Below are 23,257 nucleotides of genomic sequence, written 5' to 3'. Positions count from 1 at the left end.
CGTTAGTTTATTCTCTTTCTGGAGTCACGGCTCTAGGTTGGCTGAAAGCAGGAATGGAAAATCTCAATCGGGATCATAGCTTTGAATTTCCTTATGGCAGCAGGGCTGATATCATTATTTTCGCTATCTCAGTCTACCGTTCCCTACTGTCGCCGGTGCTTTACTGCCTTCATGACTGACGTAAAAAAAGTTCTCCACTCCATATCCCCTGCCTGTCTGCTTTCTCAAGTTCCTTTCTGATGTATGTTTGATATTCATCTATGTCAGTGAACTAACACGGAAAGGAAGAATTGAGCGTGTACAACAGGCAGCGCATCCTCATACTACTTCTGTATATTAATGCGCAACAAGACGGGGTTGGGCTTGTCATCCACGATGTCCGTATTGAGGTCTGAACTGAACGAACCGCTTAAGCCACGTACAATCTAGCGCAGGGGAAGAGCTCAAACTGCCATCTCTTACTTCCAGACTCGTACATCCACTGGGAACTTAGGAGTCAGCAGGTAAGCTCTTTTAGACATCTCTTACTGTATAGAGCCGCCTTAGGCTTCCCGTAATTCACGTTTCGCAGTACATCGGACCGCATACGACCGAACGTGCCGAAGAGGAGAAGATCTACTTCTCAACAGTTACTCCAAGCAGCCGTCGGGCTCTCACTGATGGTCCACCGAGAGCCGTGGTGGGATGTCGTCGGGTTGGGTCTACCTATGTCTCACCAGGATCAGTATCCGCCAGCTGGTCCAGAAACACAGCCACTCAGGGGTATCAGGCCGGGAATCCGTCGGGGTCATCTTAGCCGTGCTGGGGTCGGTGAGTGGTTAGGATGGCTTGTCCGGGAAGAATGTCGGTAATGGTTTGGGGCCATTTTTGATCCGAATTGGGTGGTTGTATAGGGGTACAATGGGACGAATGCTGCTCATGGGAAGCACGTATGTTGATGATTCAAACAACGACTACAAGCATCCTGCCCTCGAGGAAACGAACCGAATTATTCAGTTAATAGTTTGATTTCATTGCACACAAGAAAGAACGAAGCCAACACCAAAATTAGAATATCTCAGACGCCTCCTCGACGGTCCGACCATAGCACATAGGAAACAATGCCCCCCAGAAAATATACGTGCAGGAATCCGTGGTTTTCTTCGATATAAGCCATCGAGCAAAGGGGCATTCAGACTGGAAAGGATTTAGGCTGCGAAAATGCACGATCTGTGCTTGTGAGAAACAGCCCAACAACACACAAACAGGATCTAACATACCTCATCATACTTCTGTAGGGCATGGTAGTACTGCACGGACACCCCAAGCATCCTGAGCGTCTCTCTCTTCACTTTTCTCGCGGCAACTTCGTATAGCTTCGATATCATGTTCCGGTCGACGACCGCATGGTCCTTCGAGGTAACACCGCCGGGCATCTTCCAGCGATGCACCTCGTAGATGACTTCAATGAGCCGGGTGAGCGTATCCGCCTGCCATGTCACGAGGAGATCGCTGTCGAAGGCGTCCAGATGGCGTTGGAACTTTATGAGATCGAATTTGAGGCGCAGAGCTCCGGAGCGCAACGACTTCATCCTCTTGTCGAGTGCCTCGTTGCTGGCGGCGAGAGATTCCAGCGCGTTCGCATATCTCTGCAACAAGCGTTAGGCACTTGGGAGCTTGCATATGGGGACCACATACTACCAGTGAGGACTTGGTCGATGCTTGTCTTGGTTTTGGCTTTCTCTCCTCCAGATGGGCACGATAGAACGACATCCCCGGACCGTACTGTTCCATCAGAAGGGACATTGTTTCCAGCCAGCACTGACTTATATATTGAATAAGAATCACGCAATGAACGATACCAGTGGTAGGATAATGAGCGACGAGCGCCTGATGTGTGTGGGACGGAGTGTGATGCAGACGTGGCTAGAGCACGACGGGGATATACTGCGGATGTGCCTGCAAACAGGGCAAGCACTGCCATCAGTAGGAAAGGGGAAAGGAAACAATCAACTGCAGTGGACCTTCCATGACAGTCGTTCATCAGTGATCTGTATACCCAGAAGCACAGCCCACCGTGGTGCTACCCAAGCCTACCTAGATAAATACCTTTAGAGGCACAGCTGAAATACCTTGATGTATAGACACAGGCGCTAACAGACAATCAAAATCTAGTCTAGAGCTTGCTTCCCGATGACTTGCCAAATTCCACCACCAATTTTCCAAACTGCTTGCCCTCCTTCATGTCCTGGAACAGGTCGTCGAGACCGGCAATATCGCTGAGGTCCGTCTGGAGGACGCGCGAGACGACGGGGTGGATCTTGTTCGCCTTGATGAACTCTACCATCTCGGTGAATTCCTTCCGCGAGCCCATGGTCGATCCGCGCACTTCGATATTTTTCAACACGGCCTGCATGAGGAAGGGCATCTTGGGGGAGACGGTCATGCCGTACACGGACAGGATACCGCCCGGCTAGCCAGGTCAGCGTAGGTCTTGACCGACAGATACACGACAGAGGGGGGTCATTATACCTTGAGGATCTTGGCGGCTTTCTCGACAGCATCACCGCCCGCTCCATCGATGATCGCATCGAAATGCTTCTTCCCAGCGGGCAGCATACCGAGCAGCTTCTTCTCCCATCCGTCCTCTTTGTAGCTGACGCCGCCCTTGGCGCCCAGCTCGACGGCCTTGCGAATCTTCTCTTCGTTGGAGCTGGTGACGTAGACATCCGCGCCGCGCGCGACCGCAAACCGCAGGGTCATCAGGGCCACGCCGCCGCCGATCCCGGTGAGGAGGACGGCGGCGCCACGGCTCGTGTTGCGCTCACCGGCCTTGACGACCAAGGCACGCCATCCCGTGAGACCGGTCAGCGGGAGGGCGGCAGCTTCGGCGTCGGAGAGATGCTCAGGGGCTTCTTCGACCTCGGAGGCGTCGATGGTGAGGTACTCCTGCATGGTGCCCTTGTTGTAGAGCTTGGTGCCGCCCATAATGCGGTAGCCGCGGGGGTCCTCGGGCCCGTCGGGCGAGTCCTTCCAGCCGGTGCCTGGGTTGAGGATGACACGCTTCCCCTGCCATTGCTCGGGGTTGGCCACGCCGGGGCCGGTGGCGATGACGGTGCCGACGCCGTCGGCGCCCATTGGCACATCGAAGGTGATACCGGGGTACAGGTGCTGGCGCAGGAAGACGTCGCGGTGATTGAGGGCGGCCGCGGTCATTTTCACGAGGAGTTCATTGCCCTCGGGGGTGGGCTGGGGGAGGGTCTGGAGGGAGAGGGGATAGTAGACCTGGCCGGGCTTGCCGTCCACTTTGGACAAGAAGATTGCTTTCGACATGGCGGATTTTGGTTCTTTTTGAATTGGGATTGTTGGTCTAGGATTTTGGAGGATAGAAGGAGGATGGTGGTTGTATTCTGGATGGGCGTGCGGGGATGTTGGAGCCGTTATCGATAACCGAGGCCCAACGGGCTGAACGTCATCGTTCATATGGGGATCGAATCGGGGATCCAATAGGGATGATATAGGGGTGGTTGTTGTCCCAGCGGGGTACATGAAGCTGTAGTTTGAGTGGAAGGTGAGGTATACCGTGATTATTGCGATGGTGAGTCGCCGTAAGCGGGGAAAGTAGTTGAATGTGAATCCCGATGACCTGGCATATCAGACTGCTCTGGATCAGGTTCGTTTAGGCGTCTGGAAATAACAATAGCAACGTCTTCTGTGGTAATATTGTGGAGATCTCAATTTTTTGTGCGGTTGTATATCCGTGGTTGAATATCCTGGGGTATACACGGATGGACCATGGCAACCCTCATTCTATGAAATCTTGATTCCACCAACAGTGCTAATCATGACCATACTCCCGTTCATTCTGAACAATGAAGATAGGCAGACATCGAGACAAGGTCAACACCTCCGACACATGAGGTGGTGTCTTGACCGATGCGCCATCACCTCTGGCCGCGCACATCGCCAACAGAGATTAGGGTTTCCTTTGGGGGAATCGGCCTCACAGTTCTTGATGTGAACTCGTGACCGATGCTCCGAGTAGTGCTGCTGGTGGTGTTCTCCGCTGGATGCAAACGGACGGTCCTGGCGATTCCTGCAGAGCCAGACATGGTGCTGACAAGGGTGGTCGGAGGAGGAATGTTTGATGCGGTGGCAGATTGTATTGGAGTGCTTCTTCTCCTTTTCTCCCCAGTCAGAGCCATGGAAAAAGAGAACCTTTCGATCCTTGGAGGATATGCCTGTCCTGGAGGTGGCATGGCATTCAGCGGTACAGGCCTCAGCTAGACACTGTCGGTCTATACGGGAGCAGACATGCTGGATGGGCTTGCCTTTCCAGTATTCGGCGTGAGGAATAAAAGGGGACTTTGAGTAGAAGAGACACATAGCGAGGTGAGTGATGAGGCAGTGGGAGGTGGTCCACTGGGCGCTTTATACGGCTTGCATGGGGATGCATGGTGTGACGGAAGCAAACATCGGCAGTGTCTGGGAGGAGAGAGGGTTTGGACAAACGAAGGGAATGGGATGGCTGTTTGAAGCGAAAAACGAATACAGCATCGTCTAGAGCATCGTCTATACCATCCTCTATACCATCATCGATCATGCATCATCTCATACTTCTCTGGACGAAAACAGCAGCCTCCACCGGCCAATCACCTCTTGCCGTGGCAATACCGCAACATCTACCACCACGGCCTTTTTGGTGGTGCCCACCGCCCGCCAGCATAATGCCACGGCCCGGCAATTTCTCTTTTTCGCTCAACTTCATCGTTTCTTCTTCTTCTTCTTCTCTCTTCGTGATCCCCGATCCTCCAGCATTCTCCCACACCAGGTACGTCTCGCCCTCCTCGCCTCTCCTCGTCCTCTCTCCCTTCCGCTCTCTGCAGTCTACTGACCTCCCTTTCAGCTCTCCATCGGCCTCCCCGCAAACGCTCGCAAACGAATTTCCCCCATTCCACACGACCTGCGTCTCTCCCTTCCCTTTGATAGCTATCCATCAGCCTCTTGCATTCCCCTTAAGAAAAGCTTTCTGCATCGCTCTCTTGTCGTCAGAGCTTCTCTCGCTTGATTGCATTCTCGCTGGCCTGGAATTTATCCTTTCGCCCAGCTCGTGACGCCATAATGCCAACGCCACTCCCTTCGAGTTTTGCTTCCGCCGCTGCTGGCAACACCCATGATTCCTCCCGGAGGGGGGATGGAACTGCCAGTGGAGAATGGTATGTCTGTCTGTCAGGAATTCGTTCTTCCCTTCCCGCCCACTTTCCCGCCCGCCCCCTCCTCCGGCCCTCGTCTGGCGTCTTCCGCTGGGTTCAACTTCTTTCAGCTCCTGTCACCTCCCTCCAGCCACCCGTCCCACACCCAGTTAACCGCTCCCTAGGGCTCGCTCTCGCATGAATGGAGCAACACAAACCTTCCGCCGTCCTTCTGTCGCTACAAATCCCTCGCAGCACCGGGATACGCCCCAATCGACCTCCGCCGCCGTCCCGGGTGCCTACACTCCCCCACACATCTCCTCCGCTGCCCGGAACGGCGCCGCCACGGAAACTCGCTATTCCAAGGAACAGCTCCTCAACCTCTATAAATCCCAACGGGAATCAGGTCTCCTGGGTAAGAACGTCGTGGAGTATTTCGTCGCCGACTGGGACCCCCATGTCGAGACTCCAGCCACGGTAAACGGTGCTTGGGGGCGACGGGACGATTCCAAGGAGGCCAATCCCTCCGGACCTGAAGTCTGTTGGGACCACGGAGGGCATTCAGAACCCTTAGGACTGATGGACATGACGGAAGATGAAAAAGAGGTGCGTGCCGTCTTTGCCGGACCCGTCTCGCTGGCCTACTAAACCCCATCTCTCTAGCTGTTCACCCTCTCCGTCAACTCCCCACTGAAGCCCCCTCCCACCAATGTTTCCAAGGACAATACAGGAACCACCCCGGGTGCGCGCAAGTCCTCCGTCTCGTACTCCCAAAACGCCTACAACACCTCCTCTCCCAGCTCGACTCGCCAGGGCCCTAGGCGTCGCGAGACGGGCGATTCCACCGGCAATCCCATCTCTCCCACCACGGGAGGTTCTCGCTTTTTCCGCGACGAACCGAACGCCGCCACCCCGCCTCCGTCCCTGCTGCGTCGCAAGACCGACTTCCGTGATACTTCGTCCACCGCCAGATGGGAGGAGAAAGAGAAGGAAAATGCACGCGAGGGTGGCTCGGAGGTTGCGTCGCCCTTTGGTTCCCTCAAACGCAGCTCCACCAACCCTGTGGCATCTGCGGCTGGTGGGACTAGCTCCCCATGGGGATCGGCCTCGCATAATGCCAGCTTCTCGCCCATGGGGGCTTTTGGCGCTTTCTCTATGGGATCGACCACCCCGACGGCGGAGAAGAAACCTGGCTTCGGTAGCCTACGCGGGGAGAGCCGTCTGAAGGGTCTTTTCTCCAAGGACAGCTCGGAGGATATTGCCGCCGCGGTGAAGGAGAAGCCGTCCCTCAGTAGCTTGGAGCGCCTGGTGGAAGGTGACGATGATAAGCGACCCCAGTCTCCCTGGGCAGAAGGCCTCAAGACCCGTACCGGACGCAGCGAGACGAACCCCTTCCAGGAGGAACCCCGCAGTGGAAGTGCGGCGCTGGGCGGCTCCCAGGACGTGACGACACCTTCTCAGGCGGCGGATCAAATGGGATTCTCCGCGTTTGGCATGACCTCCAGTATCCCTGGTTTCCGGGAGTTGATGCAGAGCCACGAAAATTCGCGTAACCCTACTCCGAGTCTTTTGCAGGGCCATGAGCCTACCAGCCCGACCAACACAAACCCCTACCAGAGCCCGCACGGCGATCGCGGTGAGGCCGAGGATGTGGAAACTGACGGATCCGACATCCAAAGCTCGAACCATCCAGGATTCACCGGACTGCGCGATCCTGCGAGCGCGTTCGGCTCCATCCGACGGGTGGGATCGGGCATGGATTTGCCAGCCATTGACCGGAGTCAGACGTCCAGCGCTGCTGGCAATCGGAGCTTCTCTGGCCTTGGTGGTCTAGGAGGTCTGCCCTCTCTCAGTGGTGCCGCCGGTTGGCCTGCAACGGGTGCCGTGGGAACGCCAACAAGGGAACGGTCAGCCTTTGCTGGCGGTTTTGGTGATCCGATCTTTGGTACCATGGGTGATTTGCAATCCCCTAGTCTTTCCACTCTCGGGGGAAGCGGTCTGTTCAGTCCTCATGCTGGTATATCTGGCACTGGAAGCATTGGCCGTTCCAGCAAGCTAGGATCTCTGTTCCCGGCCGCTATGCAAGAGCAGATGCAGGCCGATCAAGCACGACAGGAGCTTGGCGGCCTGGACGAGGCCTCCCGATCTGGTACTTATCTTATTCGCATCCTCCCCAGGACCGCAACAGGAAGACGAGAGCTAACTTATTGTAGACCTCCAAGACAAATCCGGTCAAGTCAACCCGCCTGCCACTACCTCTGCTTCTCAGACCCCCGTTTCTGCCGTTGGATCGATCCCCGCGTCGATGCCCGCCGAAGGCCCCCCGCCGAGCCAGACGCCTGGACAGACCGGTAGCAACGTTGGGTCTGTTCCCCCCGCTCAGCAACGTACGATGGTGATGCCCGACCGCATGCGTTGGATCTACCGTGATCCACAAGGCAATATTCAGGGACCGTGGACGGGATTGGAGATGCACGATTGGTTTAAGGCGGGCTTCTTCAGCCCCGATCTGCAGATAAAGAAGGTGGAGGACCCCGAGTTTGAGCCCTTGGCGCAATTGGTGCGTCGCATTGGAAACTCCCGCGAGCCGTTCCTCGTGCCCCAGATTGGCATCCCTCATGGCCCCGACCCAGCGCCAGGTCCCTGGGGCGGTGGCACCTCGGGTTCGGCGCAGCCGCCATTCCCCGGAAGCTTCCCCAGCTTTGGCACCACATTGACCGCCGAGCAACAGAATGCCTTGGAACGTCGTAAGCAGGAGGAGCAGTATCTGATGGCGCGGCAGAAAGAGCACCTGGCCCAGCAGCAGGCTTTGATGAAGCAGATGCAATTCCAGGGCGTTCCCACCGGCAACATCCCCCCGCAGCTCCAACATCATTCCAGCGCGCACAGCCTGCACAGCCAGCCCAGTTTCGGCAGCATCGCGTCTCCGGTTGGCTTCCAGCCGTCTCCCCTCCAGGCCCCCGTTCAGGGACAGCCTCAGTCTGTCTCGGGCATTTTCGATGCCCCGGGCCCGCTGCGGCAGTCCAACGTTGGCCCCCAGATGCTGGGAACGGACCTCGGTGGCAGCCAAGAGCTACCTGCTCTTCTGGACCGGTTTGGCCTGAGTCGCCCGGAGTCTTTTGCGTTCGGCAGTCCTGCATCGTTCACCCGCCAGCCGGATAACCTCTTCACCTCGCCTCAAGTCGCAAGCATGCTGCAAGATCGGGCTCGTCTGCAGCAGGAGCAAGAACAATTCGATGCCACCCAAGGCGATAGCCTCTTTGACCAGCAGGCTCGGGAGGAACGACTGAGGCAGTTCCATGCACTTCGTGCCCAAGAAGGCGAGTTCGGTTTGCGCACGGCTGAGGGTCTGCCCACCCATCCGACCGGTGCATCCCAGCAGGAGGAGGAAGCTGCTGAAGTCCTCCCTGGCGCGCCAGGGGGGCAGGCGGGCCAGACCGTGCCTCCTGGCAATGACTCAACCATGAGCCTGTCCGAGCAAGTCCAGAAGGCGGCCACCGCTCAGCGCCAGCAGCAGGAAAAGGAGCAGCAGGCCCAGCAGCAGCAGCAGCAAGAACTGAATGAAGCCTCTGGTGAAGCGGCCTGGACGACCAAGGGCGAAAGCGCCATGCCTCAGCCCTTCCCTCCCCCGCCGTCCGCGTCGCCGCTGCCTGCCCCTGCCGCCCAGCGCAACCGTCAGAATGTCGCCGAATCTCTTGCCGCCAACTCCCGGTCCCAGACTCACACTCCGGTTGAAGCTCCCGCCACCTCGATTGCCCCGTGGGCGAAGGAAGTGAATGAGATGCCCAAGGGACCGTCCTTGAAGGAGATCCAGGAAGCGGAGGCACGCAACGCCGCCCAACGTGAGGAACTTGCTGCTGCGGCCCGTCGCGCGCAGCTGCTCGCCGAGCAAGAACGGCTCAGTCAAGCCCAGGCCCAGGCCCCTGGTCTGCCCTCGACTGCCAACTGGGCCAGCGCTGGATCCCCCGCCACTCCGACCTCGTCCGGATCGGTATGGAACAACAAGGGCCAGGCCACGACAACCAGCACCGCCAAGAAGACGCTGGCGCAGATCCAGAAGGAGGAAGAAGCCCGGAAGCAACGTCTCGCCGCCGCCGCCGCAGCGGCCGCAGCCCAGCAGCACGCCTCGTCTACCCCACCGGCAGCTCCCTCGTCGGCCGGCAAGCGTTATGCGGACCTGGCCAGCAAGGCTCCTGCCGCCTCACCCGTGGCACCAGCTAGTTCCGGCGCATGGACCACCGTCGGCGCCGGCGGCAAGCCGAAGGCTCCTCCCGCTGCGCCCTCGGGCCCTCGCGCGACCAGCGGAACCGTGCCCTTGGCGGCCTCCCCCGTGCGCCCCAAGCCGGCGACCGTGTCGACTCCGCGGACGGTGACGGCCCCGGCAGCCGCTCCCGCTCCCAACCCGAACCGCGCGGTGGAAGAGTTCACCAAGTGGGCCAAGCTGACGCTGGGCAAGGGTCTCAACAGCAGCATCAATGGTAGGACGTCCTGTTTTATGATCCGGTAGGGCAATGCTAACCCATCGTACAGTGGACGATTTCGTGCAACAGCTCTTGCTCCTCCCTGCGGAGGCGGAGATCATCTCGGACTCGGTGTACGCCAACTCGCAGACGCTGGACGGGCGACGGTTCGCGGAGGAATTCATTCGGCGCCGCAAGATGGCCGATAAGGGCATTGTGGACCCGGTGGCGCCCAGTGCGTACGCGGAAAAGAATGCGGGCGGATGGAGCGAAGTGGCCAAGAAGGGGTCGTCGAACGCGCACCGCGAGGAGGAGAACAGCAACGCTGCGTTCAAGGTGGTTGCTCCTCGCAAGAAGGGCAAGCGGTAATGGTGGTGATGATTGATATGCTTGTGATATGTGCTCGGCTGTACTCCATCTGGACTGTCTGTCTACTGTTGGCTTTGGATGAGTCACCCGTTCGTATTTAGCCCTATTTAAGCCGCGTTGCAAATTGTCTTCTTTTCCTTACTTTTCTCCCTTCTCTGCTGTCTTTCTATCTATATCATTCCGACAACATGACGCCCTTCGGTGCTCCCATGAAGGAGCAGTTCCTCATTGATCCGTCCTACCGCAACCTCAACCACGGTCTGTCTCCGCATACAACTTGCCATCTATACTAATCCCCTCGTCAGGCTCCTTTGGCACGCAGCCCCGCGATGTCCAATCCACCCAGCAAGCCCTGCAGGTGCTCTCCGAGCAAAAGACCGACGTCTTCATCCGCCAGACGCAACCGCAGCTGCTCACTGAAGCCCGCACCGCCATCGCCGACTACCTCAACGTCCCCCGCAACACCGTCGTCTTCGTCAAGAACGCCACCACTGGCGTCAACACGATCCTGCACAACCTCATCCCGGCCTTCGCCTCCTCCGACGTGATCCTCTACTTCGACACCGTCTACGGCGCGGTCGAGCGCGGCCTCTGCTGGCTGACCGAGTCCCGCCCCGTGCAGCTGCACAAGATCCACTACACGCTGCCCAAGCGACACGACGCCATCGTCCAACTCTTCGTCGACGCCATCCGCGACGTCCGCGGCTCCGGACGCACCCCACGGCTGGCTGTCTTCGACACCATCGTGTCCAACCCGGGCGTGCGCTTCCCGTTCGAGGACCTCGTCCGCCTCTGTCGCCAGGAGGCCGTCCTGAGCCTCGTCGATGCCGCCCACGGCGTCGGCCATATCCCGCTCGACCTCGGCGTGCTGCAGCCCGACTTTCTCACCAGCAACTGCCACAAGTACTGCTCACCTTTCCTGCCCTCCTTTCCTGCCCTCCTCCCCTATGTCCAGCACCCAAACTGACCAGAATAGATGGCTCTACACCCCCCGCAGCAGCGCAATCCTCTACGTCGCCCCGCAGCACCACGCCGCCATCCGCTCCACGCTCCCAGCTTCCTGGGGCTTCATCCCGCACCCTGGGGCCCCGGCCGGCGTCCCGCGCCCAGGCCCGCCCCCGTCGGGCTCCACCGCCTTCGAGACGCTGTTCGAGCACGTCGCCACCACCGACGACACGGCGTACCTGTGCGTGCCCGCTGCGTTGCGCTTCCGCCGCGACGTCTGCGGCGGGGAGGCCGCTATCCAGGAGTACCTGGAGCGGCTGGCGAACGAGGGGGCGGAGGTTGTTGCGCGCAGTCTGAGGACGGAGGTGATGACGGAACCCGGGTTGCGTGAGGGAGAGCGCAGTGCGCTGCGGGCGTGTGGCATGGCGAATGTGCGGTTGCCGTTTGTGATTGATGAAACGAGAAGTGGGCGGTCGGATTCGGAGGGAGGAGATGCGACGGTCACTGCGGCCCAGGCGGATCGCATTGCCTCGTTAATACGCGATAGCCTCCTGCGGGACTTTGATACATTTGTGCCCGTGTTCCGCCACGGGGACTACCTCTGGACGCGCATCAGTGCACAGGTGTACCTCGATCGGAGCGATTTCGAGTGGTTGGGCCGGGTGTTGTCGGACGTGTGTACGCAGGCTTATAGTACGGCGGTGGCGGTTGCAGAATAGCCAGTAGCGACTAGCCTCTATCTAGATTGGTTCTATTGATGTCTGGTATGATGGTGTGTGCATGCAGCTAGGAATCTAAGCTTTGGTATACTTTCTCGCCCTTGAACCAAGTCTCTGCGACCCTCGCGTCCAGAAGCCGCTCCGCCTCCCATTCCATGTCGACGACGACAAAATCCGCGGAGAATCCTGGGGCTATCCGGCCGGTGAACGCATCCGCGAAGCACGAGTACGCCGACCCCTTCGTCGCGGCCTCGACGGCCTGCAGCAGGGACAGCGCGAAATGCGGGTTCACGGTGTCCGGCAGGGCGGGCTGGCGCGCCGAGCGGCGCGTCGTGGCCGTGTATAGGTTGCGCAGGGGCAGGTGCGGCGCGGTGGGCGAGTCGGTGCCGATGGCGAGGGGCGCGTTGGCCTCGGCGAACTCGCGGTAGGCGAAGGCGCGCGCGCAACGCTCGGGGCCGAGCAGCTTGGGCCAGGCGCGCAAGATGGCCGGGTCCGCGTGCACGGGCTGCACCGAGGCCGTGATGCCGAGCTGTCCGAGGCGGCGGGCGTCGTCCGGCGCGGTCAGCTCGAGATGCTCGATGCGGTGGCGGCGGCCGGGAGTGCCCACGGCCTCCAGCGTGTCGATGGCGAGCCGCACGGTGCCGTCGCCGATCGCGTGCAGCGCACATTGCAACCCGGTGGCATCAGCCTTGGCCACCACTTTCCGCAGGATGTCGGCTTCCCACAGGGGCGCGCAGTCTACGCCGTTGGAGGAGTACGGCTGTAGCAGCGAGGCCGTGCAGGCATCGATGACTCCGTCACAGATGACTTTGATTCCGGTGATGCGGAAATCGGGCGAGGTGGTGAGATTGTAGGTCTGGTGGAGCTCGATGGCCCGGTCGACCTGGCGCAGCACCTCGTCGTCCGTCTTCCCGGGGAGAATGACCCAGTGGGCGGCCAAGCGGATGGAGACGGCTTCGTGCTCCCGCAGCTGCCGCATCGTCTCCCAGATGTTTTCGTCCGTGGCCATCTCGATCATGCCCGTGTACCCGGCCGCGTTATAGGCGCGCACGGCGGCGCGGATGTAGCCCAGCTTCTCCTCTGTGGATGCGACGCGAGCGACGTGCGGCCAGACGATGTTGACGGCGGCGGCCTCGTCCAGCAGGCCCGACGGTTTCCCGGTGGCCGGGTCGCGGTGGATGGTGCCGCCGGCCGGGTTGGGGACGTCGTCGACGGCCAGTTCGCGCAGGGCGGCGGAGTTGCACCAGGCCGAATGCAGGTCCTTGGAGTCGATGAAGATCGGACGAGGGTCGATGTCATCCAGCATGCTGGCGAGGGCGACCCCGTCGGTCATCGAGTGCATCCAGCCGCTGCAGAACAGACGTGGGGCGGAGGGTCGTTGCGCCGCGGCGGTCTTGATGGTGCGGCGAATGTCGGCCAGGTCGTGGCAGTCATCCAGAGAGATTTTGGACAGGGAGGCGCCGAAGAGAAGCAGATGCATGTGACTGGACTGACTGTTAGAGGGGGAACAGCCATGTAAGAAGGGAGAATTACCCGTCAATGAAGCCGGGCAGCACTCGACGGCCAGTCAGGTCGACCTTGGTATCGACGGCGGGGGCACCGGCCTCGCTACCGACGTAGAGAATACGGTCATTCTCGATGACCATGCAGGGGTGCTGCACCGAGTCGGATAGGATGTGGCCGTTCTTGAAAAGGGTCTTCATGGCGGAGGTGTGTAGTCGAGAGAAGGAAAGCAGCAGAGGCGGGAGAAACGATAAGAAAAGAGGGGAAGAAAATGTGGGGAAACGGAGCTTATCAGATCAGCCCGATGGCCACATCAGAAAGCATCCGGAGTACAACAAAACATGCAATATCATTCCGGTCATTATACATCAGGCCAATTTGGCAGACATTCCGTGAACTCAATTCCCGCCGAATCGGCTTCGGACCCATCCGGCCAGCCCTCCAGAACCGGAGTTTTCTGTGTTTCCTGCGTTTCCTGTTGTTCCCTCCCGTTGAGAGGCCGGCTCCGGACTGTCGTCGATGACTACGGGGTTGTCACTGCTGCCTTCGGGGCTGGTTGGTCTGTCAGCACCTGCGCCGACGCGGCCGGCGGGGGAGGTTCCTTACTGGGCGGGCGCGTCGATGCCGCGACGGCAATGCGGGCAGGTGTTGTGCTGGTTCAGCCACATCTCGATGCACTGGTCATGGAACCAGTGCTTGCACGGGAGGAGCGTCACCTCGGTTCCTAGCTCGACGGGATCCATGCAGATGGAGCACTCGGCTCGACCTTCGCTACCTAGCATCTCCTGATCGACCTTCTTCTTGGGCAGCGACTCGATGGCGGAGCGCGAGGCCGGTGGTGGCGCCGTGCCGTTGACATTCTGGTCGACCAGCTGTGAGATGACGCGGTCGAGCTCCTCCTGCGAGTAGACCGCGTCGCCGTGGCGGCCCAGGTTCAACAACGCGGACAGCATGGCCAGGGGATTGGGACCGACGCGCGGTCCACCGGCGGGGTCACCGGCGTCACCACCGAAATCCGCTCGGAACAGCTCCAAAACACTAGGGGCGTCAGTGGACCGGTACCGGCGGAGATGTGAGGCAAGGGAGGCGTACTCGCCGAGGGTCCGGAGAGGCGTGTCCATCGGTTGGGGACCGTCGGCGTCCCGCGGATGTAATCCTCCGGTAGTATGGTACTCTGACCGTGCACCGCCATTTCCCCCGAGGGTGAAGCCAAACGAACCTTGCCACACTCGGGGGCCTTGTTGCGGGGCTGTACTCGAATCCGAGGGGGCGTCAGTCGGCGGTTGGTCCCGATGCTGGGCGCGAACGCGGTTCCCCATCTGTCGGTATTCGCCGGCTTGTCGGTAGGTCTCGGCGAGGCCGTTGAAGATGGTGTCGAGGCCCCGGACCATGGGCATCAGCGGGTCGGCGGGCATGCCGCGGGACCGGTGCGGGGAGGAGCCGTGAGTATAGGTGGTGGAGGTAAAAGAGAAACGGCCATCGGGCGAACGATAGGAGTTATATCGATAACCATTCCCCGGGTCCCAGGAGTCGCGGTCGTCGTCGTAGTGGGCCCAGGGATTGTGGTTGGCCCAAGGATTTGCGGGAGAATGAGGGCGTTCGCCGGGGATGGAGGTGGGAGGGTCGGGGAAGTCAGCGGAGGAGTCCGCGGGGGGAACTTCGTCAGGGTCTGGAGGGATTTCGATCTGCGATGGTTAGGTGGGTTGAGGGAGGAGGAGGAGGAGGAGGAGGAGGAGGAGGAGGCGAGAGCACGAACGATTTCGGTGAAGTCGGACTGACAGTGAGGACACTCGAGACCATGCTGATTGCGCAGCCAGACGCCGCCACAGGCGTGGCAGAACATGCGATCACCGACGTCAGCCATGGTAGGACATGCTGGGGAGAGAAGGAGAGGAGAAGAAGAAGCTGAGAGAAGAAGCGTAGAGAAGTTGGGAGGAGAAGAAGTAGAGATGGAGAGAGGAGAAGAAGGAAGGGAAGTTGAAGAAGGGAAGTGGTGGAAGAATGACGTGGATGTGGCGCAGCGCGCATCAGCCACAGTCCTACAGATGGATACAGACGCCGTAGAACCGTCAAAATAACATTATAGACGTAGGTAACCGAACCGAATAACGCTCAGACAAGACGCAGAAAAATCCACGCAATATATACACCGATCCCTCACCGTCTCTTCGCCCCCCGGAAGACAATCCCTCCCACGACTCCGGCCGCCAGCGCCAGTCCGCCCACAATCGCAATCCCCAGCAGTCCTTCCTTGGACACCTTCTCGTCGATCAGCTGTCCCAGACTGGCCGCCTGCAGGTTGGCCGGCTCCTTCTCCAGCAGGAGGTCGTTGTACCGACGGGCCTCGCCGTAGTTTCCGAGCTTGTAGTTGCCCAGAGCGAGATAGTAGAGACATTCACGACGACGTTCGGGGGCGGCCCGGAAGATCTCGGAGAGAAGACGCACGCCTTCTTGTTGCTCAACCCGTGCGTTGGATTTGATGAGACCCTGGTGGGTTAGTCGGGGATCGATGGGGACGGAGAATCGGAGGCGGTACCCAGGCATAGTTGAACTTGGTCTGGACGCCAACATAGTCGCCTTCCTTTTCGTACTGGGACCGAAGGACTTGCAGTTCGGCGGGTTTCAGGGCACTGTGGAGGTGAGCGAGAGCGACGGAGCGTCTGGGGCGACGAACCTTTCGGCGTCGGCGGCATCTGAGGGGTTAGCGGGAGGAAGAAGGGGGGAAGGGGGGAAGGGACATACAGGGAAGGTTAGAGGCCATGATGATGGGGAAGAAGCAGTGGCAGCAGGTGCCTAACGACGAAGAAGAGGCGGGGAAGAAGTTGATGGAAGTTGAATCGAGAGGAAATCACGATGATGCTGTGGCGGTGCGAGGCGGACGAACAAACCCACAAACACAACAAACACACCAAACAGGCAAACAGACAAACAGACTCGAGCAAACACAACAAACACCACAACAAACATCGTCTGTATACAATCAACTTCACCTTCACCTTCCCTCAACTCCTTCTCTCTCTGCTCTCTCTACTCTCCCTACATACCGTACCGACACAATGCTGCTCGACGAAGACCCCGCCACTGTACGCCCTCCCCCCATCTGTCTCTCCATCTCCCTCTCCCCGCTAACCCCCCCAGCTCATCCACCACACCGTCGGCAACTTCAACATCCACCCCGACAAACAAGCCGTCACCCGCATCAATGACTCCCTCGCGACCCTGCAACAGTCGCGCGATCTGCGCATGCGCGATGCCGAGTCCGCCCTGCGAAAGCTCTCCCGTCATCTGCACTCGCTCTCCGCCCAGCACACCGAGGCGGTCGCCGCCCACGACTCGTCCAAACATGCGGCCGACATGGTCGAGCTGGACACCAAGAAGTTCCGCATCGCCAAGGCCGCCACCGAGCTCGAGAACGAGAGTGATCGTCTGGAGAGCGAGCTCGAGATGCTGAAAGAGCGCCTGGCCGACCTGGAGGCCCAGGGCTTGGAAGGCGATGAGGCGACCCGCCGCGAACGCGAAGCCGACGACGCCACCATCCTCCGACTGAAGATCTACCGCTCGCTGGGGGTCGACATCGAGGCCGACGACGCCGGCACCTTCCACAAGGCCGTCATCCGCAACAGCCGCAAGGGGGACGTCCACGTCGTCAACGTCGACCCCAAATTCTCCCGCTTCTTCTACGCCAACTACTTCTGGTCCAACATGCAAGGATAGTTCATCGTATGGTCTCTCTGGTCCGGTCCGGCGTTTGGTGGATCCTGTTTCCGATGTTATGAAGATACCCTCATCCTAGTCAAATCAATGAATGAATCCCAATGACCTCTCCCGCATCCGCGCCAACACCTCCTCCCTCTGCCCCTCCGTCAGAGAACTGCATCCGCCCCCGTAGAGTCCCGGCTTCTCCGCCGGATACATCTCCTCCAGGACCTCCAACAGCGGCTCCCGCTGCGCCTCCGTCACCCCCCAGAACCCCATCCACTCCCGCTCCACCCGCGCCATGCGCGCCTCCACCGCATCCATCCCGGGCATCGCCTCCCCATCCCACGTCAACCCCACCGTCTCCTCCTCCCCGGGGCCATACCGCATCTCGACCCCGACCCCGGCCAACCCGCTCGCCTCCGCGCGCGCATTCCACAGCACCTGGCGCAGGAGCCCCTCCCGCCGCACCATCATCCACACCAGCGGCGCCGAGCTGCGGGCCAGCGCGTCCCGCACGCCCTTGGTCGCCTCGCGCGGACTCACCAGCACCCCCAGCGTGTCATCCGGCGGCACCGTGCCTTCCAGCTCGCGCACCACATTCGGCCCCAGCTTGCTCTTCAGCGCCTTGCACTGCACCACCACCCGCAGCGCGTGCTCGCGCGCCGGCACATGCCACGTGCCCACGAGATCGATGCCCGCGTCGAGACGGCCCCCCGTGCGGCTCAGGGCGAATCCGCTGCGCCGGAGCGTCTCCTGCACGGTGTATTCGTAGTGCGTGCCGACGTAGGTGGTGCTGGTGGGCGAGAGTCCAATGCGGGCGGCGTGGGCGAGGAACGACGGGAGATCGTGGTGGATGGCCGAGGGCGCGGAGGGCGCAGGAGGGAGTTTGAACAGACGGCGCGTGAAGGAGTGGATTTTGGCGGTGTGCGTGGGGGGGTTGCAATGGAAGAAGTGTGAGGGTGGTGGTGGTGGACGATGCATGATGTGGTGAGGCGGAGTTTCCTTCCGACCTCCATCTTCAACCTCATCTTTCTCTCCACCACCACCACCACCACCACCACCACATTCGCTCCACCATGGCCGACATCCTCACCCAGCTCCAGACCTGCCTGGACCAGGTACTCTCCTTCACCTTCCCGCCTCCTTCACTCCACCACTAACCACCGCAGCTCGCTACCCAATTCTACGCAACCCTGGCCTACCTCACCACCTACCACGATAACTCGCCCGCTCTCCCCCCGGCCCATCTCCCCGACGCTGCTCCAGCTCTCGCTCGAATTCCCAAGAACTCGACCGCGCCGCCCGTGCCCGCCGGCGCTCCCGTGTCATCGCACGCCTCGCCGCCTCAGCCCGGCGCTCCCACCACCACCACCGCAGCCGGCGCATCCGCACCAGCAGACCCAGGCCAAACGGCCACGCCAGGCGAACCAGCCGATCCCAATCTCCCGCCGACGCCGGACTCTCCGCGCACCTTTGCCAGTCGCCAGCGCGAGCTCGCCCGCGACCTCATCATCAAGGAACAGCAGATCGAGTACCTCATCTCCGTGCTGCCGGGGATTGACTCGTCCGAGGCGGAGCAGGAACGGCGCATCCGTGAGCTGGAGGGCGAGCTGCGCGAGGTCGAAACGGAGCGTGAACGGCGCATCGGCGAGCTGCGGCGGCTGAGGAGGCAGTTGGAGACGGTGCTCGGGGCGGTTGAGACCGGCATGTATGGAACTCGGGCTACGGATGATGCGTTATGAGACTGTCGGACGGATGCTGTTAATGCCTGGTAATGGACTGACTACCCTGTATGACTGCGTTCTAGTGCTCATATCGCCGTGTAGATCAGATCAAAATCGCGTAGAACCGTAGTAGACCCATCCCAACTCCTGCCCAAGCACAAGCACCGGCACCGGAAATATAAAGACAAACGGATAAAAACGCCAACGTCGGGTATCTGTACCGGCCAAACAAAATAAAAACCAAAGAAATCACTTGAATAAACTCCGGTATTCGCGCATGCGCTGCTCCTGTACCTCCTTCTTGTCCAGCTTGCCCCGGTTCATGCTCAGATCCGCCAACTGCTGCTTCTTCTTGGCCAGCTCGAAGATCTTCTCCTCGATGCTCCCCTTCATCAGAAACTGCACCGTCGTCACCTCGCGCCGCTGCCCGATGCGATGCACCCGGTCGATCGCCTGGGCCACCGCCGCCGGATTGTACTGCGGCTCCATGATGTACACCTTCGACGCCGCCGTGAGGTTCAGCCCGACGCCGCCGGCTCCGATCGTCGCCAGCAGCACCGTGATCGTGTCGTTCTCGTGGAACTCCGTCAGGGCCTTGTTGCGCGCCGCCAGCGTCATCGTCCCGTCCAGCCGCGTGTACCCGGACAGGTCCTGGTCCTTGAGCGCGATCTCGATCAGATCCAAGTGCGACGTCCACGCCGAGAACACCACGCTCTTGAGCGGTCGCTCGCCCGCCGCCTGCTGCTCCGCGCTCGCCGCCGCCGTCGCCTGGAGCTGCTCCACCAGCGCCTTCGTCTTCGTGTGCGGGCCTTCGTACTCGCCCAGCACCTTCGCCGCCCGCCGGCTGTGCTTCGCCGCCGCCTGCTCCACCATGTACTCCTGCAGTCCGCCCACCGTGACGGTCGAGTACGACCCGGGAATCCACCCATCGCAGGCCGGGCATCGGAGCGTGCCCGAGGCGGTGGCGGCGGCGACGGCGCCGTCGCGGCCCGCCGCGTCGAAGGCAGGCTTCCACCCGGCAAAGCACTCTGGGCACAGCACGTCAAAGCAAGGAAGCACGACGGCCATGGCGGCCGTGCGGTCGGGGCCGATGCCCGTGTCGCCGCCCGCAGGGGCGGGGGGCTCCTCGAGGCGCTTGCCGCACGTGGCGCACGCGTCCGCCGAGGACTCCTGCATGAGCGTGAACATCTCGTAGGCCTTCTTGTCGGACACGTCGGCGGACGGGTCGCGGCCGCCCTCCTCCAGGTCGATGGCGTCCTGCACGCTGAGCCCCTTGATGCGCGCGCGGTCGTCGGCGTCCAGGAGCTCCTTGCCGTGGGCGCTGACCTGGCGCAGGATCATCATGGCCTTGAGGATGTGGTGGTACATGCGGCCCTTCATCTTGGTCTTGTCCTCGCCGGCGATGACGCGCATCATGACGTTGGACTCCTGCCGGAAGAACTCGTGCAGTTGCCGCTCCGCGTCGGTGAAGTTGAGCGTGATGATCTGGTCGTGCCGCGCCGGCAGGTCGATCTTGTCCTTGACCCGGCGCAGCGTGAACGAGTCCACCAGCACCCGCAGGCTCGCCAGCACGGACGCGTCGCCCGTCTTAAACCGGCTGAGGATGTGCATGCCGAACTGGCCCCGGTCGTCGTACGGGCACAGCCCGATGAACCGCGTCACCGAGAACAGGTCCTTCAGGTGGTTCTGGATCGGCGTGCCCGTCACCGACCACTTGCGTTGCCCGCGCAGTTTGAAGATCGCCTGCGTCTGCGCCGCGCTCTGCTCGCGGATCGTGTGCGCCTCGTCCAGCACGATCCGGAACATGTTCATCTTCGTCAGCGGGCTCACCCCGCGTTTGGACCCGCGCCCCGCCAGTTCGCTCAGCACGATGCTGTAGGTCGTGATCACCAGGTCGTAGCGGGACAGCTCGTCCACGTCCGTGGTCCGCGACGACCCGTGGAACACGTACGAGGAGACGGCGTCCGGCGCGAGATGCTCCTTGATCTGCGACACCCAGTTGTTGACCGCGCTGAGAGGCACCACGAGGAGCGTCGTCTTCGTGTTGCGGATGCCCGGGGCCGCCTGCACCAGGTCCGGCTCGGGAGCCAGGTCTGCCCACTCGCGGGACTGCCCCAGGGAGCTGACCACCAGCGACAAGATGCTCAGCGTCTTCCCCAGCCCCATCATGTCGGCCAGCAGGCCGCCGAGGCTCTGGGGCGGCTCTTCGTCTGTGACCATGCCGCTGATGATCTCGCGGTACCGCTTCGTCCCGTTCGGACGGACCTCCAGCCGCCACAGGGAATTGTTGTCGGCTTCGTTGGGGCCGAACTTGCGCGGCCTCTCCTTCTCGGTCATGAACCAGAGGGCCTGTTTCTGATGGCGGAGGAGAGGAGTGACCAGCTGCGGCGGGGTGTCCATTTCGGGGATGTTTTCCGCACTCTGGAGCTGGTCGAACATCTTCATCACCGCGTCATTCACTTCTTCCGCCGTGCGCACGTCATAGTTGACGCTGCTGGACCGTCCCCGCGCGGCCATCCCCGGTAAGAGCGCTTGCTGCGCGCGACGCAGCTCCGCGTGGGGGTTGAAGATGGGCGTGCCCTGCTCGACGGAGAACGGCGTGCCCAGCCAGAGGTTGTGCTGGCCGAGGAACTTCCCCACCAGTTCCGCGTCCTTCCGCAGTCCGTAGAGGTTGAAAGACGCCCGGTATTGCGCCGAGCAGGGCATCCACGGGTACTCGTTCGGCCCGCGTTTGCGAGCGTCCAAACGCCCGGCGATGTCAACCTGCAGAGCGGGTGAGTCCAGTAACTGGACCACCACGGCGGCGGTCCGCGCGTCGACGGCACCAAACGTCATGCCGTTGGGGTCTGCGACTTCAATCTTCTTGTCTTCCGTGCCGCGGCGGCGGTTGATATTCAACTTCATGGACGGCCAGTCGTGGGTCGAGTCGAAGATGGCGACCGGCTTGGGCACCACGAACGCCTGGACAAATGCGTTTTCGATCTTCCCATAGCATACCCGCTGGATGCTGAGGTTATTCGACCCCGTCACCTGCAGATCGTCGTCGTCGTTCCCGGCGGCGGACTCTGTACCCATTAGCTCGGTCCACGGGAGTCGCTGCATCTTGGCTTACCGAGAGTCAGATCGACCACATCTGGCGTCACCGGGAAAGAGGGCGCAGTGTTGGCGTCGGCATCCTTCATCCATTTTCCGAGTCCACTGTCCCCCGCGATAGCAACCCGGCCACTCTTTCCCTTCTCGTCGACCGGACTGTCCGTCTTGAGCTTCTTGTACGGCTGCCGGCCACGCCTCTCCACCCCATACATATCCTCGATGAGGCTTCCGTGGCGCAAATCGACATCATCCTCGAGGAAGTCGGAGTGGCGCTTGCTATCGCTATCATCTTCGGACCGCGTACTCGCAAATTCAACCGCGACACCCAGCTCCGGGGGCTGTCCAGGATATGGCGAGGAGGCGACACTGCCGTTTCGCGACGGCGACTCCACGGACGGGGAGGCCTTTCCGGAGGACGACGGCGGCGGCTGCCGGGGGCTTAGAAGACGACGGGCGGGGGAGGCGGTGCCCGGCGGCGCAGCGGGGGACTGAGGGCCACGGGGCGACCTCTTCGCGTCCGGCGAGCCTGCTGCAGCATCGAACAGTGAGCCATCTGCGTGGGGATGCAGGAATATGGGGTCCTCGGGGGGAGAAGGGCAGCGTCCAGACGGGGCCGCGGGGAAGCCGCCGAGGGCAGCGGAGAGGAAGTCCGGCGACGCGTCGCGGTCGTCGACATCGGATGGGGAGGTGGAGGGTTCACAGTCGTTACCATTGTTCTTTTTCAGTTGCTGTCTTCTATACGCCTTTGGGTCTAGGAGCATGGCGGCGTTGGAGGCCATAGCGCCGGGTCGGGATCGGTCTTCGAGACGGGTCTCGTGCGGGGAGCGGGGAGGACAGGATCGTGTAGGACGGTGGCACAGAGAGGTGTATGCAGGAGATGGGAGCACGTCTATAGAGATCTATAGGAAGTATGGTGGCTGCAGACTGAGAGAAAGAGAGGGGGGCAAGTGAGCGGATGGCGAAGGATCGAGGGGATGTGAGATGCAGGATGGAGAACGAGGAGTGAGAAAAGCCGAACCTCCCATTGCGCGCATCACACGCGACCTCGGGGTCAGTATGCAGACCGAGCGAGCGAAGAGGAGGAGGGAGAGGCAGAGGAGGAAGAAGAGGATGAAGGTGAAGTGGAAGTGGAAGAGCGACGAGGTCGGGATGGCGGCGATAAGGATAAGATTGGCCTGCTTACCAAATCACCCCCCGAGTAACGTATTTCACAAGCGAGTGGGCCACACAAGCGAATGGGCCACATCATCAGAATTTGACGCGTTTTATTGCCTTACCAACTTCAACCACCAACCATGCCTCCAAAAGCGCGTCAAAACTCAAGAAATTCAATTGAGCAAGAGGGAAGAATCTTACTTGCTATTTCCGCTTTAGAAAAGCAAGAAATTCGTAACGTTCATGAAGCAGCGCGTGTTTATAATGTTTCTCGCACAACCCTCCAACGTCGATTTAATGGAACAACTTCACGCTCAGAAACACGCGCCAATAGTCATAAATTGACTCAAAATGAAGAGGAATCGCTTATACGATGGATTATATCGCTAGATCAACGTGGAGCGCCTCCTAAACCATCA

At 60.7% G+C, this 23,257-nt stretch overlaps 10 protein-coding genes across 10 annotated transcripts; 4 read left to right on the top strand and 6 right to left on the bottom strand.

The window, feature by feature from the left end:
- Nucleotides 1-936: 936 nt before the first annotated feature.
- BDV59DRAFT_157964 (uncharacterized protein) lies at nucleotides 937-1,970 on the bottom strand. The gene is made up of 3 exons (XM_073687482.1): nucleotides 1,678-1,970; nucleotides 1,260-1,628; nucleotides 937-1,209 (listed from the first exon to the last, which is right to left on the bottom strand). Exons 1-3 carry the CDS (start codon nucleotides 1,783-1,785, stop codon nucleotides 1,048-1,050), a joined length of 639 nt encoding a protein of 212 aa, XP_073542605.1. The 5' UTR covers nucleotides 1,786-1,970; the 3' UTR covers nucleotides 937-1,047.
- A 185-nt stretch (nucleotides 1,971-2,155) lies between these two features.
- On the bottom strand, nucleotides 2,156-3,312 carry BDV59DRAFT_206606 (putative alcohol dehydrogenase; the record flags this gene model as incomplete). The annotated part of the gene is made up of 2 exons (XM_073694825.1): nucleotides 2,156-2,452; nucleotides 2,512-3,312. 2 exons carry the CDS (start codon nucleotides 3,310-3,312, stop codon nucleotides 2,156-2,158), a joined length of 1,098 nt encoding a protein of 365 aa, XP_073542604.1.
- A 1,470-nt stretch (nucleotides 3,313-4,782) lies between these two features.
- On the top strand, nucleotides 4,783-10,151 carry BDV59DRAFT_157940 (GYF domain-containing protein). The gene is made up of 6 exons (XM_073687481.1): nucleotides 4,783-4,810; nucleotides 4,886-5,195; nucleotides 5,357-5,777; nucleotides 5,835-7,320; nucleotides 7,385-9,649; nucleotides 9,702-10,151. Exons 2-6 carry the CDS (start codon nucleotides 5,101-5,103, stop codon nucleotides 9,998-10,000), a joined length of 4,566 nt encoding a protein of 1,521 aa, XP_073542603.1. The 5' UTR covers nucleotides 4,783-4,810; nucleotides 4,886-5,100; the 3' UTR covers nucleotides 10,001-10,151.
- A 37-nt stretch (nucleotides 10,152-10,188) lies between these two features.
- Nucleotides 10,189-11,664, top strand: BDV59DRAFT_206604 (putative aminotransferase family protein (LolT); the record flags this gene model as incomplete). The annotated part of the gene is made up of 3 exons (XM_073694824.1): nucleotides 10,189-10,258; nucleotides 10,306-10,903; nucleotides 10,977-11,664. 3 exons carry the CDS (start codon nucleotides 10,189-10,191, stop codon nucleotides 11,662-11,664), a joined length of 1,356 nt encoding a protein of 451 aa, XP_073542602.1.
- BDV59DRAFT_157917 (amidohydrolase) lies at nucleotides 11,602-13,466 on the bottom strand. The gene is made up of 2 exons (XM_073687480.1): nucleotides 13,198-13,466; nucleotides 11,602-13,148 (listed from the first exon to the last, which is right to left on the bottom strand). Exons 1-2 carry the CDS (start codon nucleotides 13,365-13,367, stop codon nucleotides 11,732-11,734), a joined length of 1,587 nt encoding a protein of 528 aa, XP_073542601.1. The 5' UTR covers nucleotides 13,368-13,466; the 3' UTR covers nucleotides 11,602-11,731.
- A 303-nt stretch (nucleotides 13,467-13,769) lies between these two features.
- BDV59DRAFT_196949 (uncharacterized protein) lies at nucleotides 13,770-15,928 on the bottom strand (the record flags this gene model as incomplete). Its single annotated transcript, XM_073692806.1, has 5 exons — nucleotides 13,770-14,205; nucleotides 14,260-14,852; nucleotides 15,364-15,654; nucleotides 15,704-15,797; nucleotides 15,906-15,928. The coding sequence occupies 5 exons, from the start codon at nucleotides 15,926-15,928 to the stop codon at nucleotides 13,770-13,772; spliced, it is 1,437 nt and encodes a 478-aa protein (XP_073542600.1).
- Nucleotides 15,929-16,157: 229 nt separating this feature from the next.
- BDV59DRAFT_189785 (Spc24 subunit of Ndc80-domain-containing protein) lies at nucleotides 16,158-17,165 on the top strand. The gene is made up of 2 exons (XM_073691666.1): nucleotides 16,158-16,250; nucleotides 16,306-17,165. Exons 1-2 carry the CDS (start codon nucleotides 16,224-16,226, stop codon nucleotides 16,879-16,881), a joined length of 603 nt encoding a protein of 200 aa, XP_073542599.1. The 5' UTR covers nucleotides 16,158-16,223; the 3' UTR covers nucleotides 16,882-17,165.
- Nucleotides 16,966-17,894, bottom strand: BDV59DRAFT_211802 (uncharacterized protein; the record flags this gene model as incomplete). The annotated part of the gene is made up of 1 exon (XM_073695880.1): nucleotides 16,966-17,894. Exon 1 carries the CDS (start codon nucleotides 17,845-17,847, stop codon nucleotides 16,966-16,968), a length of 882 nt encoding a protein of 293 aa, XP_073542598.1. The 5' UTR covers nucleotides 17,848-17,894.
- A 48-nt stretch (nucleotides 17,895-17,942) lies between these two features.
- On the top strand, nucleotides 17,943-18,608 carry BDV59DRAFT_206598 (med21 domain-containing protein; the record flags this gene model as incomplete). The annotated part of the gene is made up of 2 exons (XM_073694823.1): nucleotides 17,943-17,984; nucleotides 18,036-18,608. 2 exons carry the CDS (start codon nucleotides 17,943-17,945, stop codon nucleotides 18,606-18,608), a joined length of 615 nt encoding a protein of 204 aa, XP_073542597.1.
- A 231-nt stretch (nucleotides 18,609-18,839) lies between these two features.
- On the bottom strand, nucleotides 18,840-22,462 carry BDV59DRAFT_206597 (SNF2 family N-terminal domain-containing protein; the record flags this gene model as incomplete). The annotated part of the gene is made up of 2 exons (XM_073694822.1): nucleotides 18,840-21,655; nucleotides 21,703-22,462. 2 exons carry the CDS (start codon nucleotides 22,460-22,462, stop codon nucleotides 18,840-18,842), a joined length of 3,576 nt encoding a protein of 1,191 aa, XP_073542596.1.
- Nucleotides 22,463-23,257: the final 795 nt, after the last annotated feature.

Source organism: Aspergillus ambiguus (genome assembly GCF_047715705.1).
Source record: "Aspergillus ambiguus strain CBS 117.58 unplaced genomic scaffold BDV59scaffold_77, whole genome shotgun sequence".
NCBI lineage: Eukaryota > Fungi > Ascomycota > Eurotiomycetes > Eurotiales > Aspergillaceae > Aspergillus > Aspergillus ambiguus.
This window is presented reverse-complemented; position numbering and strand designations above follow the sequence as displayed.